This window comes from Notolepis coatsorum (assembly GCF_963971535.1).
Source record: "Notolepis coatsorum genome assembly, chromosome: 1".
In the NCBI taxonomy this organism is placed as follows: Eukaryota; Metazoa; Chordata; class Actinopteri; order Aulopiformes; family Paralepididae; genus Notolepis; species Notolepis coatsorum.
Window position 1 is genome coordinate 85,990,398 of NC_140165.1, and position 20,115 is coordinate 86,010,512.

A 20,115-nucleotide genomic window follows, 5' to 3' on the forward strand; every position below is an offset into this window, starting at 1 on the left:
CTGCAGCTGGACGCCTCTCAGACATGTCTAGACATGTCAGTCGATAGCCAGCATCTATATATACTAGTGGGCTTTAGTGATTCCTTTAGTTCATGTGTGCGTCCCTGATCACAAGTAAGTGTTAAATATGTGCATAATGAGGACGCTTAGTTATTGTCGGTGATTTATATGGTTAAGGCTTATAATTCTACCAGCTGTTTAGGAAGCAATTTACCAGTATGTTTATAGTGATAATCTAGCCTATTGGGTATAATCTATGTTGTTGATTATAGTATTTAGTATCTGTTTAGCACAGTTTATCCCTGTAACTAGTATAGGTAAAGCACTGCTTATCCCCATTGGTAGTTCCACTCGTGAGGTTTATGTTACTTGTAGCAACAGTATATTGTATAGTATATAACAGACTGATTAATAAGTATTAGTAACGCTGATGTCTTTGTTTCCTCCCCATTTAGAACCACACACACTCTCACATACTCCCACCGTGTTAATGGGAAATAGAAGTAGAAATTGCCTGTGCATCCGTCTGACCATTGATAATAAAACTCATCAAAGAACGTTCCTGCCTCCCGTGTCCTGACTAGACACCCCGTGTTGTTGACTACATTTCCTAACCACCAAGAGCTTCACTACAGTGTCGATGACTGAGAGGGTTCCTCCGATGACGAAGACTCCGATGGAGAAAACTTGATTTTCAATCCGATAAACTGTGGTCTGTGGTGCAACGTTCTGCTTTCTTTATGGGTAAGTTGTTGACATGTGTATGTAAAGTGGTGCTTGACCAATACCAATAGCCTCATATCTATTGTTCTACCTGTTTTAGCCTGGTATCAGACCTGTTTTAGCCTGGTATGTATCAGACCTGTTTTAGCCTGGTATGTATCAGACCTGTTTTAGCCTGGTATGTATCAGACCTGTTTTAGCCTGGTATGGGGTATAAACATGGCTACAGCCTCACACTCGTCCAGGTTGTTCTGCATCATGGTATAAACATCAGTCTTACACTCGTCCAGGTTGTTCTGCATCATGGTATAAACATCAGTCTTACACTCGTCCAGGTTCTGCATCGTGGTATAAACATCAGTCTTACACTCGTCCAGGTTGTTCTGCATCGTGGTATAAACATCAGTCTTACACTCGTCCAGGTTGTTCTGCATCGTGGTATAAACATCAGTCTTACACTCGTCCAGGTTGTTCTGCATCGGCGTCCCCGTCAGCACCACTCTGCGGAGCGTCTTGATTAGACTCATGGCTTTGGAGATGTTGGACGCCTCATTCCGCAGGATGTGGCCCTCGTCACAGACCACAAAGTCTGGACCTGGAGAGTTAATGAGTAACATGCACATTATTCAAGGTGGTCATTGAAGACCTTGTAGACTCAACCACTAACTCATGTGCTGCTTATTCCATGTCACCTGTACCGTCTACACACCATCCTCATTCCAGAAGTTTGAAACTAGTGCAAGTTTAACCCTTTGAGTTGCGATCACACTGGTGTGACTATAATTCCGAGAACTGAACAGTCTAACGACGTGGTAACAACAATGTCTACTACTGGTCATTGAAATCTATGGTACTGTATGTAGTCAGGGATTCATTCAGAGATAGAATTCTGACACCCTGTACACTGAATAAAATGAATCACACCCTACCCAAATTGTGCTGGCATGGGTGTGGAGTAGAGGGTACGCTCATGCACTTGCTGTGGCACTGCCCGCTTGTTAGGACATTTTGGTTGGACATTGCTGAGGACCTGTCAGTTACTCTCCAAATTGACATTTATCCTTGCCCTATAACTTGTATATTGGGTGTAAAAATGGACACTGCTCAAGCAAAGATTGTAAATAATATTGTAGCACTGGCTTTTCTAGCATGCAAACGGATTATTATTTTTTTTTTATCCACTTTTTCTCCCATTTTTCTATATTTTCTCCCATCCCAATTTCGTATCATCCAATTCAACCCTCCCCTGTCACGAACGCTGTTTCTTGCCTCCCACAAGCCGGCTGCAATGTGGACTAAGTCATACATAGCACAAGTCCCCTCCGGTACTTGAGGTAACAGCAGTCGCATCTTTTCACCTGCGCAGCTCGATCACTCAGTGGCGAGGAGTAACGCGTGGGAGGCTCACGCTGCCCCCGACACTTTCTGATTCTACTGCGCAGGCGCACCAACCGACCTGTAGGAGTCGCTGTCCACAACGTCCGATCCCCACCCATCAGTTTCCCACCCCCTAATACGGCCAATGTGTATTAGTATGTACGACCAGCTAAACTGAAAGCAATGTGGAGTGCTGGGCTCGAACAGGCGAGCTCAGCGTCTCCGCATTCGTGGCGAGCGCCTTGCCCACTACGCCACGTAGCCGCCCCTGCAAACGGATTATTTTAATGAACTGGAAAGAACGCAAACCTAACTGCTTCAGTTTGGAGAACTGGCGCAAGGACTTCATGGACTTGATATCAATGGAACAGGCCGCTCTATCTCTTCAAGAGAGTGATCGGCCCGATGGCCTTCAAGGTCCCTGGAACTTTATTAGATCACTATCTGGAATATGTTTGTGTACTGAACCTTTGTAACACTCTGCAACCCAGTGGCGGCTCTACCACTAGGGGCGCTCGGGCGCCGCCCCCCCTGCTTATATGAGAGAACAAGAAAAATAATGTTTTAGTTTTTTGTTTTATAGCCCTATAAATAATATAAACATGTTTAAAATTAATAATATTTACTCATTTTAAGTATGTTTGTGTTTCCAATGCACAATATAACGTTATTATATAAATTAAAAAAATACTTGTTTTCTTGAACAGGAAGTGACATCATTTTTTTTTTTTTTTTATTTATTTCTCGGCCCGGGCTAGACGCAATAGCGCTCTGAGTGCGCGTCACGGTTTGATCGCTGTATCCGTCGAACGCGTTGTGCGTTGAAATATGACTATTATGTTGGAATCCGGGCGCGATCTAGGCAGTAGCGTCAAACATTTCTGTAGCCGCATTTCGCGGAGACGCTCTCTGATTGGCCGACGCCAGTATTTTTTTCCGTAGCAGAATTTCGCAGAGACGAACTCTGATTGGCCGAATCCAATTTCTAACGTTCCAATTCTAGCTTATTCCTAGGTTGGTAGTTGTGTTGTTGTGAGATGCAGCTGTTTGTCTTAGAGCGTGACTGCAAGTTCTTTAGACGGTTAAGCTTAGGCACTCTTTCAAAGTTGGTTAAGGTTAGAGTTTGTCTTAGAGCATGGCGATAGAACGCCAGGTAGTTTGCAGTCTGTTCAACGCGGAAAAATGGACAAAGAAATGTACTTGTGTTGTGCTAACAAGCTAACACTTGGCTAACAAGCTATATGGCGGATGCAGTCTGGAGACAGTGGACAGTGGTCTGGAATACATCAACAGTGGATTATACACGTTTATCAAGCTCTCCTGCCCTGGACGTTTCAACTAAACAGTGAGTGTCTCTCTCTCTCTCTCTCTCTCTCTCGCTCTCTCTCGCTATACACAGCTGTCTCCGCGAAATGCGGCTACGGAAAAAAGTATTGACTGTGCTTGCTGAGACGATAATTAATAGGCTAGCGATTCAAAACGCGCTGCTGTGTTGTGAACTATAACATTAATTTAGCTGCTGCTGATGCATAATGAATGAATGGTGAGTTGTTTAAAATGACAACATACATGTGTTAATTATTTGATTTGATTGATCCGAGAGACAGAGAGAGATTGCTCCAGAGCATCTCAGAGCATTACATTTTCAACTCGACCTATTAACGTGAACTGCGACCCACAAGGCACCAGCGCCAGCGGCCACACTACTGCTGCAACCCCCCCCCCCCCCCCTCACCCCCTTGTTGTTGTTGTTGTTGTTGTTGTTGTTGTTGTTGTTGTTGTTGTTGTTGTTGTTGTTGTTGTTTTTGTTGTTGTTGTTGTTGTTGTTGTTGTTGTTATTATTATTATTATTATTATTGTGATAGTTTGTCTTGTATGTATTGTCTATTTGTCTTGCTTGTGAAAAATAAAAACTTTAAATATGCAAAAAAAAAGAATTCCGACTAAATCCATGGTATTTGTTATCATGTGATAAAAACTCACTCAAAATAATTAAAAGGAACACGCCAACATCATGGGAAATGTGTTTACCACGGTCTTCTCCAGAGTCAGGCAAGAAGATAGACCAATTTCCCATCTGTGAGTTCAGTAGAAAGCTAGCCTTAGCTTAGCACAAGTTCAAGTTTCTTTAATAGTTGTCATACAGAAGTACAGAATACTTTTATACAAAATGCTTCTTACTGTTACGCTCCAGAGACTGTGCAAGACAAGATAAGTATGAAATAAAATAACATAGTATAGCATGTAAATTAGAAGTAAAAAAAAAATGAGGTCACAGTGTTCAGTATAGACATATGTACAATGTTCGATGCAGAATAGACGTAACTGAGTTACCATATAATATAAAATACTATGCAGTGTACTAATATACAATACTATATAGTGCAAGGCAGAAATGGGATGGGGTGCAATTTAGGTACAATTTACAGTAGGTGTACGAGTTGTAGTGCAAATCCTTTATCAATAAATATAAAGTGTGTTTGTGTGATCTAAAGTGTGGAGAGTGGGTGCTGCAGTGTGTTGTTTGTTTAAGTGAGTGTGTGCGTGTGGGTGTGTGTGCTGTGTGCATTTGATGGTTGTTGCATAGTGTTTATTGTTCGTTTAGCAGCCTGATGGCCTGGGGATAGATGGCCAAATGAATGGAAGCGGATATGGACCAGCTAGCCTAGCTGTTGGCCAAAAACGTATATGCTCCATTAATTTGTGCGACTCTGGAGAAGACAGTAAGCGCATTTCCCATGATGTCGTTGTGTTCCTGTAAGTGAAAGGATGTTGTGTCGTGTCCGCTGCCGTGTGCGACGTACCTGGGCTGACCAGGGTGCTGTGGAAGGTCTCCTTGAGCTGTGCGTTGGCCACTCTGTAGCCCAGGGAGAGGTTTCTATACATTTCGTAACTGATGAGCATCACTCCTCCGTCGCGCTGCCAGCGCTGCAGGGCCAGGCTGCGTTCCTGAGGGCGTTTGGGAGTCGCCAGCTCTGACACCTGTCCACGTGTGTGTGGGGGAGAGACAGGGACACAGTAGTGTGTGTGGGGGAAAGACAGAGACACAGTAGTGTGTGTGGGGGAGAGACAGAGCCACAGTAGTGTGTGTGGGGGAGAGACAGAGACACAGTAGTGTGTGTGGGGGAGAGACAGGGACACAGTAGTGTGTGTGGGGGAGAGACAGAGACACAGTAGTGTGTGTGGGGGAGAGACAGAGACACAGTAGTGTGTGTGGGGGAGAGACAGAGACACAGTAGTGTGTGGGGGAGAGACAGAGACACAGTAGTGTGTGTGTGGGGGAGAGACAGGGACACAGTAGTGTGTGTGGGGGAGAGACAGGGACACAGTAGTGTGTGTGGGGGAGAGACAGGGAGACAGTAGTGTGTGTGGGGGGGAGAGACAGAGACACAGTAGTGTGTGTGGGGGAGAGACAGGGACACAGTAGTGTGTGTGGGGGAGAGACAGAGACACAGTAGTGTGTGTGGGGGAGAGACAGAGACACAGTAGTGTGTGTGGGGGAGAGACAGGGACACAGTAGTGTGTGTAGGGGAGAGACAGAGACACAGTAGTGTGTGTGTGGGGGAGAGACAGAGACACAGTAGTGTGTGTGTGGGGGAGAGACAGGGACACAGTAGTGTGTGTGGGGGAGAGACAGGGACACAGTAGTGTGTGTGGGGGAGAGACAGAGACACAGTAGTGTGTGTGTGGGGGAGAGACAGAGACACAGTAGTGTGTGTGTGGGGGAGACAGGGAGACAGTAGTGTGTGTGTGGGAGAGACAGGGACACAGTAGTGTGTGTGGGGGAGAGACAGGGACACAGTAGTGTGTGTGTGGGAGAGACAGAGACACAGTAGTGTGTGTGTGGGAGAGACAGGGACACAGTAGTGTGTGTGTGGGGGAGAGACAGGGACACAGTAGTGTGTGTGGGGGGGAGAGACAGAGACACAGTAGTGTGTGTGGGGGAGAGACAGGGACACAGTAGTGTGTGTGTGGGGGAGAGGCAGAGACACAGTAGTGTGTGTGGGGGAGAGACAGAGACACAGTAGTGTGTGTGGGGGAGAGACAGAGACACAGTAGTGTGTGTGTGTGTGGGAGAGACAGAGACACAGTAGTGTGTGGGGGAGAGACAGAGACACAGTAGTGTGTGTGGGGGAGAGACAGGGACACAGTAGTGTGTGTGGGGGAGAGACAGAGACACAGTAGTGTGTGTGGGGGAGAGACAGAGAGACAGTAGTGTGTGTGGGGGAGAGACAGAGACACAGTAGTGTGTGTGGGGGAGAGACAGAGACACAGTAGTGTGTGTGGGGGGAGAGACAGAGACACAGTAGTGTGTGTGGGGGAGAGACAGGGACACAGTAGTGTGTGTGTGGGAGAGACAGAGACACAGTAGTGTGTGTGGGGGAGAGACAGAGACACAGTAGTGTGTGTGGGGGAGAGACAGAGACACAGTAGTGTGTGTGGGGGAGAGACAGAGAGACAGTAGTGTGTGTGGGGGAGAGACAGAGACACAGTAGTGTGTGTGGGGGAGAGACAGAGACACAGTAGTGTGTGTGTGGGAGAGACAGAGACACAGTAGTGTGTGTGTGGGGGAGAGACAGGGACACAGTAGTGTGTGTGTGGGGGAGAGACAGGGACACAGTAGTGTGTGTGGGGGAGAGACAGGGACACAGAAGTGTGTGTGTGTGTGGGAGAGACAGGGACACAGTAGTGTGTGTGTGTGTGTGTGGGAGAGACAGGGAGACAGTAGTGTGTGTGGGGGAGAGACAGAGACACAGTAGTGTGTGTGGGGGAGAGACAGAGACACAGTAGTGTGTGTGGGGGAGAGACAGGGACACAGTAGTGTGTGTGGGGGAGAGACAGAGACACAGTAGTGTGTGTGTGGGGGAGAGACAGAGACACAGTAGTGTGTGTGGGGGAGAGACAGGGAGACAGTAGTGTGTGTGTGTGGGGGAGACAGGGAGACAGTAGTGTGTGTGGGGGAGAGACAGAGACACAGTAGTGTGTGTGTGGGGGAGAGACAGGGACACAGTAGTGTGTGTGGGGGAGAGACAGAGACACAGTAGTGTGTGTGTGGGGGAGAGACAGAGACACAGTAGTGTGTGTGGGGGAGAGACAGGGACACAGTAGTGTGTGTGGGGGGAGAGACAGAGACACAGTAGTGTGTGTGGGGGAGAGACAGGGACACAGTAGTGTGTGTGGGGGAGAGACAGAGACACAGTAGTGTGTGTGGGGGAGAGACAGGGACACAGTAGTGTGTGTGGGGGAGAGACAGGGACACAGTAGTGTGTGTGTGGGGGAGAGACAGAGACACAGTAGTGTGTGTGGGGGAGAGACAGGGACACAGTAGTGTGTGTGGGGGGAGAGACAGAGACACAGTAGTGTGTGTGGGGGAGAGACAGAGACACAGTAGTGTGTGTGTGGGGGAGAGACAGGGAGACAGTAGTGTGTGTGGGGGAGAGACAGAGACACAGTAGTGTGTGTGTGGGGGAGAGACAGGGACACAGTAGTGTGTGTGGGGGGGAGAGACAGAGACACAGTAGTGTGTGTGGGGGAGAGACAGAGACACAGTAGTGTGTGTGGGGGAGAGACAGGGAGACAGTAGTGTGTGTGGGGGAGAGACAGAGACACAGTAGTGTGTGTGTGGGGGAGAGACAGGGACACAGTAGTGTGTGTGGGGGAGAGACAGTAGTGTGTGTGGGGGAGAGACAGTAGTGTGTGTGTGGGGGGGGAGACAGGGACACAAGGAATCATCAGAGGCCCCACAATACAATATTATTATGTGATACTAGACTCACGATACTATAATATTGTGATATTGCAATATATATTACGATTGGTATTAAACTTTTTTTCCAAATGCTAATTATGTCCCTGCAAATTAACATCTGCAATAAAAAAATATATACAACATCTGCTTCATCTCATTTCGGGTGGAATATCTCTAAACAAAAATAAAAAAGTCGGCCACTGATTCACGGCCAAGCGGACCAGCTCCAAAAAGTGTCCCTTGATGACGTCAGTTTCAAGTCTGGAGGCTCTGATTTCCAGTGCAGGGAGACCGGTGTAGTGTTTAGATATTGACTGAACTGAACAACACACTGTACATGTTGTTTCCATATCACAGCACATCATCACATTCACCTTGGTAGCGATAAATTAAATGATAACTCTTGTGTTGACTATCATGACTCTGACTCGGTCAACACATTTGTAATGTTTGTCTGTCAACATATGATTGGTTGTTGTACATTGGTTGGTGGTTGGATTAAAGGGGCACAAAATAAAACGTGTACCAGCACGGGTGGGGAAGAAAATCTATACAGCGATATATTTCTTTGCGTGCTGATATTATACTGTTTTTTTCTTTTGCTTTACAATCCCATATCCCATATTTTAGACTGAAAACTTTATCTTATTAGAAAAAACAGATGATGTATATATATTTTTATTGCAGAAATGTTCCATTGGAGACATAATTTGCAGTTGAAATCGCAATATTACAATATCATGACGCTAGTATTGTGATCATATCCTACCGTGGGGCCTCTGGTGATTCACACCTATGTACTGTAAATGAGGTCGGTAAGAGATTCATAAAGCCTGTGTCTGTAAACCATCTGTATATTAGGTCGGTAAGAGATTCATAAAGCCTGTGTCTGTAAACCATCTGCATATTAGGTCGGTAAGAGATTCATAAAGCCTGTGTCTGTAAACCATCTGTAAATTAGGTCGGTAAGAGATTCATAAAGCCAGTGTCTGTAAACCATCTGTATATTAGGTCGGTAAGAGATTCATAAAGCCAGTGTCTGTAAACCATCTGTATATTAGGTCGGTAAGAGATTCATAAAGCCAGTGTCTGTAAACCATCTGTATATTAGGTCGGTAAGCGATTCATAAAGCCAGTGTCTGTAAACCATCTGTATATTAGGTCGGTAAGAGATTCATAAAGCCAGTGTCTGTAAACCATCTGTATATCGGCCCAAGGAATGGATTTACCCTTCAGCGTCTAAAGGTCAACATGTAGCTTAATCACATGGCGTGTTTATCTACCTTGACCTTGTCCTCCCCCATGCTGTCTTGCCACTTGTCAAACTCGGCGACCCAGTTGAGGATGGTGTTGAGCGGACACACCACCAGGGCGGTCCTGAAGCGCAGCTTCTTCGACTGCAGCATGGTGTGGAGGAAGGCTATGACCTGGAAGAAAACACAGCTAGGAATAAATGGGCGGAGAGTTGACGCTTGGTCCTGGGTTCCAGCCCCGGCGGGAGGCCTTTCTGTGTTTGCATGTTCTCCTGTACATGTTTGTGTGGGTTTCCTCCCACACCATAACATACTTTTACAGCCACAAAATACAGAATACAAACCAATTTTTACCTGTTGTTCAGTGTTATTCATTGTATCACAAGCTCAGTCATATTTACCTGTTATCTAGTGTTAGCCATTGTATCACAAGCTCAGTCATTACCTGTTGTCTAGTGTTAGTCCTTGTATCACAAGCTCAGTCATATTTACCTGTTATCTAGTGTTAGTCCTTGTATCAAGAGCTCATATTTATCTGTTGTCTAGTGTTAGTCCTTGTATCAAGAGCTCATATTTACATGTTGTCTAATGTTAGTCCTTGTATCAAGAGCTCATATTTACCTGTTATCTAGTGTTAGTCCTTGTATCAAAAGCTCAGTCATATTTACCTGTTATCTAGTGTTAGTCCTTGTATCAAGAGCTCATATTTATCTGTTGTCTAGTGTTAGTCCTTGTATCAGGGTACTACGAGTGCTGTCATGGTCCGGGTATAGAGCGCCCTCAAAGCCTCTGTTCCATCGATTTGGTCTCCTGAGGCTCGCTGAATTTAACATTCATCAAAACGCATCAATTATGTATCAAGTTGTCAACAACATGAATCACAGACTGTCTGAGCTTGTCCCAGTCTGACAACCACTGCACATCCACAACACAAGAAATAAGCATCTTATATCTGGCAAGAGGAGAAGGCTCAATTGTGCTAGCCTAAGCATAGCATGCAGGGGTCCACAGATCTGGAACAAGCTTGACGAAAATCTAAAAATGACTAATACCTTTAAAAAATCACTGAAAGAGGAACTGCTAAAATCATATCTCTAATTAAAATTATAACTTAGGAATAAAATTGTCTGTATTATGTATCTCTGTTATATGTCAGTTAGTAGGTAGGTGTGTAAACCTACTCACGTTGTATTGTTTTGTTTTTTGTTATTGTTTTGTTGTTTATATTCTGTTTGTATCTGTGTTCAGGCTCCCTCCAAAAGCTTTAAATAGCTTCTTGGGAGACCTGGCACATGCACACAATCTGCGACATTGATATCACATGAGGATACTCGCATGTAAATGTATCGTGTGTGTGTGTGAATAAATTCATTCATTCATTCATTCATTCATCAAGAGCTCAGTCGTATTTACCTGTTATCTAGTGTTAGTCCTTGTATCAAGAGCTCAGTCATATTTACCTGTTATCTAGTGTTAGTCCTTGTATCAAGAGCTCATATTTATCTGTTGTCTAGTGTTAGTCCTTGTATCACAAGCTCAGTCATATTGATCTGTTATCTAGTGTTAGTCCTTGTATCAAGAGCTCATATTTATCTGTTGTCTAGTGTTAGTCCTTGTATCAAGAGCTCAAATGTACCTGTTGTCTAGTGTTAGCCCTTGTATCAAGAGCTAAGTCATATTTACCTGTTGTCTGTTAGTCCTTGTATCAAGAGCTCAGTCATATTTACCTGTTATCTAGTGTTAGTCCTTGTATCAAGAGCTCATATTTATCTGTTGTCTAGTGTTAGTCCTTGTATCAAGAGCTCAAATGTACCCGTTTAGTGTTAGTCCTTGTATCAATAGCTCATATTTACATGTTGTCTAGTGTTAGTCCTTGTATCAAGAGCTCAGTCATTGCCTGTTGTCTAGTGTTAGTCCTTGTATCAAGAGCTCATATTTACATGTTGTCTAATGTTAGTCCTTGTATCAAGAGCTCAGTCATTGCCCGTTGTCTAGTGTTAGTCCTTGTATCAAGAGCTCATACCTGTTGTCTAGTGTTAGTCCTTGTATCAAGAGCTCAGTCAATCAAGTCCATTCCTATTTCTTATTTGTGGTGGTGGGGCTACCCACTTGCTTACGTTTGGGTACTGATCACTGATCAGGTCTTTAATGAAAACCCTGTCTCTTTAGTCTTACCTGAAGCGTCTTGCCCAGTCCCATGCAGTGGGCCAGGATACAGCCTGATCCAGGAGTGGAGTTGGCTTTATTCACAGATTCACAACAACAGTCCCACATAAACTGAACACCTGTTAGGAAACAAAACACAGTGAGTCAACTAGGGATGCACAAGTATAAAAAACCCTGGGCTTTATATAGCCGATACCACTCAATTAAAATATGCCGTGATCATTTCTGACTCCAATCCGTCTGGTCCAATCCAATCCAGGACGCGTGAATACTTTCCCTAAGGGGTTTGTACTTCCGCGTTCGGTTTGCACGATCTGATTGGCCACTGACGTTTCTGGTCATGTGACATGTGCGCCAATCGTGCAACGGCAAGTTCTGCGCCTATTTCCGGGTCTAACAGCCTGCAAACTACCTAACGCCTAGTTTATCACTGGTTAAGCTTAGGCGACTCTTTCGAAGTTGGTTAAGGTTAGAGTTTGGAATCAGGGCTGGTGTTCTATCGCCCTGCTCTAAGACAAACTCTAACCTTAACCAACTTCGAAAGAGTGCCTAAGCTTAACCGGTGGCAGAACTTGCCGTCACACGATTGGCGCACATGTCACATGACCAGAAACGCCAGTAGCCAATCAGATCGCGGAAAAGTACAAACCCCTTAGGGAAAGTATTCACGCATCCGGGACGTCCTTAGTGGCCACTGTAACGATTATAATGTGAAGTGTAAGACGAGAGCAGGGACTAACCGTCCACCTGGTGGGATTTAAGCCTCGTCACCAGGTTCCTGTGGACCTGAATGAGGGGCTCTTTGTTGGACTTGTCCCGCTCCAGGACCAGCTTGGTGGTGACGGGATAAGCCACCTGAGACACCTCGTCCTCTATGACGATCACCTGGAAGACAAGAGTATCACATTTAAAACCTCGTCCTCTATGACGATCACCTGGAAGACAAGAGTATCACATTTAAAACCTCGTCCTCTATGACGATCATATACGTTTTACATTCACAGCATGCCTCAAGAGGCATCGTGATGTCAGAAAATAAATACAACCACTACACCAACACTGCAAATGACAGTGGATAAATAAATAAGAACTAAACCCAATCGCGTGGATATACAGTAGCTATAGTGGAATAGACTATTAATATTCCATATGCATACCATCTTGTTGAATGCTCCTGGCCACCTGCCTCAGGCACGCACACACACACGCACACTGTATAGCCTACGCGTGTAATAGAATAGAATAGAATAGAAATACTTTTATTATCCCGTGGGAAATTTGACACTGCAAATCGCTCAACATTTAAACAGGATAGGTCACGAATTAGAATAATAACACAAATCAATCAAGTTGCCTAGGATAAGAGTAGAGTAAAATAGAATAAAAATGAAATAAAATATACAGAAATAAATACAGTAAAAATATACTGAGCATGGGGGAAGGGGGGGGGGTACAGGTAGTAAAAAACAACACAGCAGTGTAAACAATTTGGTCAATATAATTTAACTATCTAACTAAACTAATGAATGAACAGTAGGCTTATATTATTCTAATGACTTGTTTTATTAGGAGATGGCAGATACTGTATGCTGCATACAGTACACATCTTAAGGCCACATAGTCGGGCGTACTGTGATCGGACCGGACTCAGCGCGGCATGTCCCCAATCGTTTGAGGTTTCATAGTCAAGCGTACCGGGTGCATCAAAATACACATTTCCAGCGTATTGATTTGTATGGGTGCTAAAAGTGTTACCATCCATGTAAAAACAATACATGCAAAATATTCTTGCAATACGAGGTGATTTAGATGTGGAACGGTACATCAGTACATGCTGTCCTCCCCCAACATGGCCTGCTGTTAGTGTCTGTGTGTCTGTCTGTGTGTGTGTGTGTGTGTGTGTGTGTGTGTGTGTGTGTGTGTGTGTGTGTGTGTGTGTGTGTGTGTGTGTGTGTGAGAGAGAGTTGCAACATTGTTACATCTCACACCTGGTCCTGCAATTTTTGGGGGGATGGGCGGGATGGGCCTATAAATAGCTTTACCTGTGTGGCTCTGCATCACAGTTTACTCAATTCCCCCAACTCCACCATCACCCACCACAGGATCCAGCTCTCCAACTATATTTCCAGCTATCACAAGATGGCGTCGCCGCCCTTAGGCTCCCGCCAGAGCAGCCGCAGCCTGGTCTTTGGTCTGGGCCCCAGCATAACCAATGCAGATGCCATCATCACTGGTGCCAAACTGCCAAGTGGTCGCCAGATCTTGCGGTGCATGCTGTACAACTGCGACACGCAACTGCATGCCAAGCGGCCAGGTTTGACCGGAGCCTTGTCACGGTTCCATGCGGCTAAGGACATTTTGGAGCAGGTGCAGCCATTTTATGGAAAGGCCAATATTCCAATGGTGAGTGATCGTCGAGCATGCGTCAAGATGGTAGCGCTTGTCGATGCTAGCAACAAGTTGCGGCACATTCCAAAGGCCAGGCGCTCCAGTGAGGCTACAGCTCGACTGGTGGACGCAATGGAGCACAAGCTGGATGCCACATTCCCGCTGTGGTCTCCAAATGCAGAGGAGCTGATCTGTGATCCAGAGGACATTGCTTTCCTGGCCAGCATGAAGGGCGACAGAGTGGCCACATTTGGAGCATTGGATGCCAATTTGCAATCCAAGTTGAAGCGGCGACAGGAGCGTGAAGCAGCGCAGCAGGCATGCTTTACCAAGGAGCAGCAGGAGATGACTGCGAGGTCCAGCATGGCGGTGGTGTTGGAAAGCGAAATTGATGAAGACAGCAATGCAGATGAAACAGCTGCTCCACCGGCTGAGAACACACCCACCCGTGAGCGTAAGAAGACTGGCACCACAGCCTTCATTCCATCAGACATTCTCAGCCGGCCGAGTCTTGTGTCACTGGCTACACGGTTGAAGATCACACCAATGCAGCAGGCTGCCTTCACGCGCGGTCTGATCGAGGAATCCGGTGGCAATTCGGCAAAGGTCTCCACATCCTACGCAACAGCAGACCGAGCGCGCCGCCACGTGTTGCAGGCCATCAGTGAGGACCAGCAAGAACAGTGGACACCACCTCCCATGTGCACCTTGCACTGGAACAGCAAGTTGACGCCAATGCTCAACAATGTGCGCCAGTTGGAGGAGCGTGGTGGTGATCGGAGACGCTGAGCGGCTCAAACTGCTTGGTGTGCCAGCATACATGAAGGGGACTGATGAGGCATGTGGAACGATCATTGCCCGGCTGACATGCAAGCTGCTGCAGGACTGGTGCTGCACCGATCAGGTTGTCAACATGGCATTTGACACCACCGCGTCAAACACTGGCCATCTCACGGCAGCCTGCATTGCCATCCAGCTCTCACTGGGTCGACCACTGCTCTGGTCCGGGTGCCGGCACCACATCGGCGAGGTGCTCCTCAGCCACATCTTCACTGACCTCAAGGTGGAGACGTCACGCTCGCCAGAGGTTACATTGTTTACACGTCTGCGCGACAACTGGAACCTGTTGCCACACAAGGACAGCGGCCCATTGGCCCGCTACATTCCTGGCGATGCCGAAACACCGTTCCTGGGCAAGTTGCATGCTGAACTAATTGTGTGCGCTGCAGGAGTGCTCGACTACAAGCGAGGCGACTATCGCGAGTTCGTGCAGCTATGTCTTGTGTATCTGAGTGCAGACAGTGCAGAGCACACTCCAGTTAACTTCCAACGACCTGGGAGCACTGCACAAGGCGCGGTGGATGGCTAAGCTGCTCTACACTCTCAAGCTGGCCTTGATGGAGCAGCACATTGCCTTGCTTCCTCAGGGGACCATCACTACGCAGAAGCAGGTGCTGAGGATTCGGGCGTTTGCCAACTTCATCACGCACATCTACGCAACGTGGTGGTTGACCTGCGACACGGCCGTAGATGAGGCATGGAATGACCTTGCACTCTACCACAACCTGTACGCATACAAGTCTGTTGACGAGGGCATCGCAGCATCAGCGATTAAGGCGCTGAAGCGGCACCTATGGTACCTGTCAGGCGAGATGCTGCCCCTGGCACTCTTCAGCACCAAGGTGCCAGTTGGCGAGCGGCGCGCACTTGCAGATGCTATATTGGAGCACAAGCCGGCTGATATATCCATGCAAGCCCCACAGCTCCACTTTGGCACTGGCTTCGGCAAGCCAAAGTTTCCAACCCTCTCGCCGACCACCAGCTTGGCTGACCTTGCCAACCGAGACTGCTGGTTCGGCATGCACCTGCTGCACATCGATCCCGCGTTTCTTTCACTGGATGTAGAGGATTGGGTTACCAGTACAGCATTTCAGATGGGTGCAGTGAATGTACGTGCCATCAATGTTGTGAATGACTGTGCCGAGCGTGGAGTCAAACTGACGTCAGACTTTGTGGCAGCAGCCAGGAGCACCTGCAGAATGTGCTACAGGCAGTTGAGCATGACCGCTCAACACAGCCAAATCTTCGCTGCTGCAAGCGCAAGCTGGACCAGGTCTAGGACTCTAGGATGCTTGAGACATGTTTGAAAGACTATTTCAATGTTGTTATCAAACATTTTGTTCTTAAATGTTAGGGTTAATAAATGTTCTCAAAAACTATTTCTTGCCGTTTTTGAAATTGCCATGTCATGTTATCTAGTAAAACGCCAATTTATATATATTTCACATGCTGTGTGCTACCTCTAAATCTCAACAAATCTTTCCCAAACTTTGCACAAATCATTTTTATGTTTGTCCGAACAGAATGCAACCCACACAGATTGATATGTTGAGATTACATTTTTGCATTGCAATTTGATGCACCCTAACCACCGCGTACCAATTTCCTACATTTCTCGTGCCAGTTTACTACATTTAATGCAGGTTGATGTCAACCAACGCCGAGCAGCCTTTTGTGTGACACCGGTGTGCGACGCGGAGTCAGGTCCGCTCACAAGCCCGACTCTGTGGTGGCATTAAGATGTCACGCTAAGATGTGTACTGTAAGTTCTACAGTATGACTAGTATGGGGAAGCGCATACATATCTGCGATCTCCTAATAAAACAAGTCATTAGAATAATACAAGCCTACTGGCATTCGTAGGCCATACAGTGTACGTGTGTGTGTATGTGTGTGTGTGTGCGTGTGCGCACGTGCTGAGGCAGGTGGCCAGGAGCGCGCAACAAGATGGTATAAATATGGAATATTAATACAGTCTATTCCACTATAGCTATAGTGTGCTGTATGATGACAATACATTTTAAATAACATTTTGATCAGTTGCAAATCTCTTCCGCGCTACCTGTTGAATAGGGGGGAGCCTCTCGCTTAGGTTTTGTAAACGGCCCTCGCCTTATAAGACAAAACTTAAGACAATGTTGGTGAATGAGGTCCAATGATCCTAAAAACATTGTTCATCGGACATGAATATATGGTCCATCATCTGCAGGATTCATGATATGTACTCAATTCAGCAATTTGCAGGAATTGTACATCCGGCACCTTTAAAAAAAGGGTTAAAGAAAAGAAGTGCAGTCTTGGCTTGTATACCAGGGCTCGTGATATAAAATTAAGGTACACGGTCATGGATCCATGCAAAACAAATGGTACAAATATAGATGTTTCCTTTTTTCTAATACATCTAAACATTGTTCCTTGCAGCAATATTATAAAGATTTTAGGATAAACATGTAATTAAAATATATCCTTTTGCATGAAAAAACACAATGGAGACATCACAATTGTATTACAAAAAATAAATACATAAAAAATATGTCAATTTGCAGTTGTCATTTGCACAGGGGAAACAATTAAATACCATTAAATATTATTACATCGAAAGAAATAAGAAAAATAGCATGATATTTGACCACATGGTTCATCCGTACCTCTCTCAGGTCCTCTCTCTGCTCCCCTCTGCTGGCCAGGCGCTGCCGGCGCTCCTCCTCCTCCCGCACAGCGTTCTGGGTCTCGGTACGGAGGTGCGCGTTCTGGATGATCCTGCGGATCTTCCTGCGCCCCTTCGGCGTTCCCTTACTGTCTCCTTCCTCCCCGTCGCTCTGTTTCAAAAGGGGACAGAGGTCACGCTGTAGGCTGTGTTCACCAGCGTTGTATTGTACTTTGATTCAACATGCTACAGGGCAGGAGCTGGGATCAGCCCGGGAACCACTGGTCAGATATTTTAATGTGGCGTCACACAGGAATGAATGGTGGACTGTACCTTGTCACTGCTGGAGTCGGACAACACGACACACAGAGGCGCCTGCTTCTTCTGCAGGTAACTACGCACTGCATTCTTCTCCACTTGGGCCGTCATTCTGGAGGAAACAACAGTATAATTAACCCTTCCAGGTGTATCATCCCATATATAAAAACAACAGCTCCCTGCATCAATAACCAATCAAATGTTTTTGGCCTGCCAAGTGGTGTTCCCAGGGTTGCATCGGAAAACTAAGACCACCATTTGGTTGGTACTGGGCTGCTCACTAAGGTCTAATGTGAGCCGTATGCATGCCCGCCTCTCTTGGCTTAACGTTGAAAATAGATTGTCTTTTAAATAATACACTTGTGCTGTTCAAGTTGGTCATGAGCAGTACCACTCCTGTTTTTATACATAAACAGATTGTTTATAGTAATACTGTGCATGATAATTAAGGCTCCAGTAATAGGCAGCTTGAATTGCCAGGTACAAAAACCAACGCTTTAAGGAGATATTTAATTTTTAGAGCATTAACTCTTTGGAATAACCTGCCTCAAAACCTCTGCTGCATTTACAGTAGATTCACTTTTTAAAATAATCTTAAATTGTATTTAACACTGTAAAGTATTTTGTTTTGTTTTTTAGTTTTCGGTTTCTTTGCTTGCATGTCATTTTAGCCATCTTAATTGTTAGTTTCATTATGCATTGTGTGTTGAGTACTGACTTTTAATGATTTTGTTTTGCAATAATAATTGTTTTTGTATGTTTTTTTTGTGTGGACCCCAGGAAGACTAGCTGGTTGCTATGGCACCAGCTAATGGGGATCCGTAATAAAATCAAATCAAAATCATTGTTGTCAAAAAAGTACCGGTAGACGCAATGTGCAAAACCAGCTGCAAATCAGAGGCTGGGAAATGTTTTTTTATTATTATTATATGTGAGTCAGTCTGAGACAGGTTATTTATATTTTATGTAAGTTATCTTGTTGAAAAATAATAATAGCCTCATTAACACTTTGCCCGCCGGGCAGTTGCCCATCTCATGCCCCTCTCTGCCAGCACTATAACCCTATGGAGTGGCTCACCTTCTTTGCAGGGCTATAACTTTTTAAATTGTATTGCTATATTGACATTACTATGGCCCATTCAACATCGATTATCCATCGTTCAGGATGTGGGAACGTTATATTTTTTCATTCTTACAAAAATACCTTCTAGAATATAAGTATGTTTTTAACGTGTCCTGCAGTAATTCCTAGAACGTGATTTATAGGCCTAAACGCATATATAGATTATCGATTGGCGTGTCTTCCCTAGACACGCTATATTAAAAAATTCAAATGTACATGATCGGTATAGTTATGCTTCATCATGCGTGAAGGAAAGGGGGGGGGGGGTCGTTTATAATTCCTTGATAGTCACTAACTGCTTTATGTAGTATGGGTTGATTTATTGATCAGATGGTTTGTAAATAAAGAAATGTACAATCGGGCTGAAAATAACGTTAGTTGCCTCTTACCGTTCGCAGACGAGACTAGAGGAAAAAGATCCCACTTATTTGACGTTGAACTCCTAGATCCATTTCCGGTTTGTATGGCGCAATAAACGCCCAAATCATATTGATTATTGAGTTATGGCAGCGATCCATATGCACGGCAGTGTATGTCTGGAGTGTAGGGCTGACCTTGGAATTTTCTTTTGGCAATCGAAGCTTCGGGGCCGAGCTTCAATTTTAATTCGAAGCTTCGTATTAAAAAATATTTAAAATTTTTTTTTTTTATATATAATATTTTTTTTTATCTTATGTTGTGGGACTTGTACAGCACTTTGGTAAACTTTGTTGTTTTTAAATGTGCTCTATAAATAAAGTGGATTGGATTAATGAATTAAGTAGCCCCTTTCGTGACATTTTACTGGGTTCAAACTGACACAAAATGTTGATTTATTCATTATGATCTGTTTGAAAATTAGAAATATGGGCCTCTCTCTTATACATGCCTCCTCCTAATACAAGCCTGGTATCCGCTACAGTTGAAACAGATACAAGCCGGGGTTACTATTAGAGGAATTACGGTATATATATATATTTTTTTTAAACTTCGATTTTTTTTTTTAAATGTTCGAAGCTTGTGCCATCGAACGAAGCTTCGAAGCTTCGAAGTATTTAAGACAGCCCTACTGGAGTGCCACAACGATATGCGACTGCCGGATGGATTTCCCAGAGGCACCGATTGCCACTTCCGGTTTTACTTGAATGTAACTCGCCCGATCATCCACCAGGCGGCGGTATTGAGGCGTTGCAATATTGTGCAGGGTCCCACTGGATCACCAGAGGCTGGGTGGCTGAATTATGAATGCCATGGCGAAAAAATGAAATATGATCTCAATAACGCTGTACAGCGAGGTCTGGCGGTCAACGCATGGCGGGCAATAACGCTGAACAGCGTTTCCGGCAGTGGATGTGTTAAACAAATATCTTGTTGCTTCATTAGTACAGTTGTTTTTATTCCAGCGTGTTATGCGTGTAATCCAGTTAGGGCTATTAGACATTTTCGTTGACATTTAGTTTATTTATTAAGTTACCGGTAATATCAAACAGTGCTTAGAATATTTTTTTTGTTTGTTAAATACATGCTCGTTTTTTTTTGAAGTGGCGAGACG

General features: G+C 45.2%; 1 protein-coding gene across 2 annotated transcripts in view; it reads right to left on the reverse strand.

Annotated features, from left to right (window-relative positions):
- Positions 1-20,115, reverse strand: part of LOC311227408 (transcriptional regulator ATRX-like) — a 183,642-nt gene that overhangs the window by 88,951 nt on the left and 74,576 nt on the right. For both annotated transcript variants that reach the window (XM_084313034.1, XM_084313033.1), the window contains exons 14-20: positions 17,477-17,573; positions 17,145-17,315; positions 12,009-12,153; positions 11,278-11,387; positions 9,133-9,276; positions 4,905-5,082; positions 1,181-1,318 (exon numbers count right to left, since the gene is read on the reverse strand). In XM_084313034.1, the coding sequence (XP_084169160.1) occupies positions 1,181-1,318; positions 4,905-5,082; positions 9,133-9,276; positions 11,278-11,387; positions 12,009-12,153; positions 17,145-17,315; positions 17,477-17,573 (983 nt within the window). The remainder of the gene's footprint in view (positions 1-1,180; positions 1,319-4,904; positions 5,083-9,132; positions 9,277-11,277; positions 11,388-12,008; positions 12,154-17,144; positions 17,316-17,476; positions 17,574-20,115) is intronic.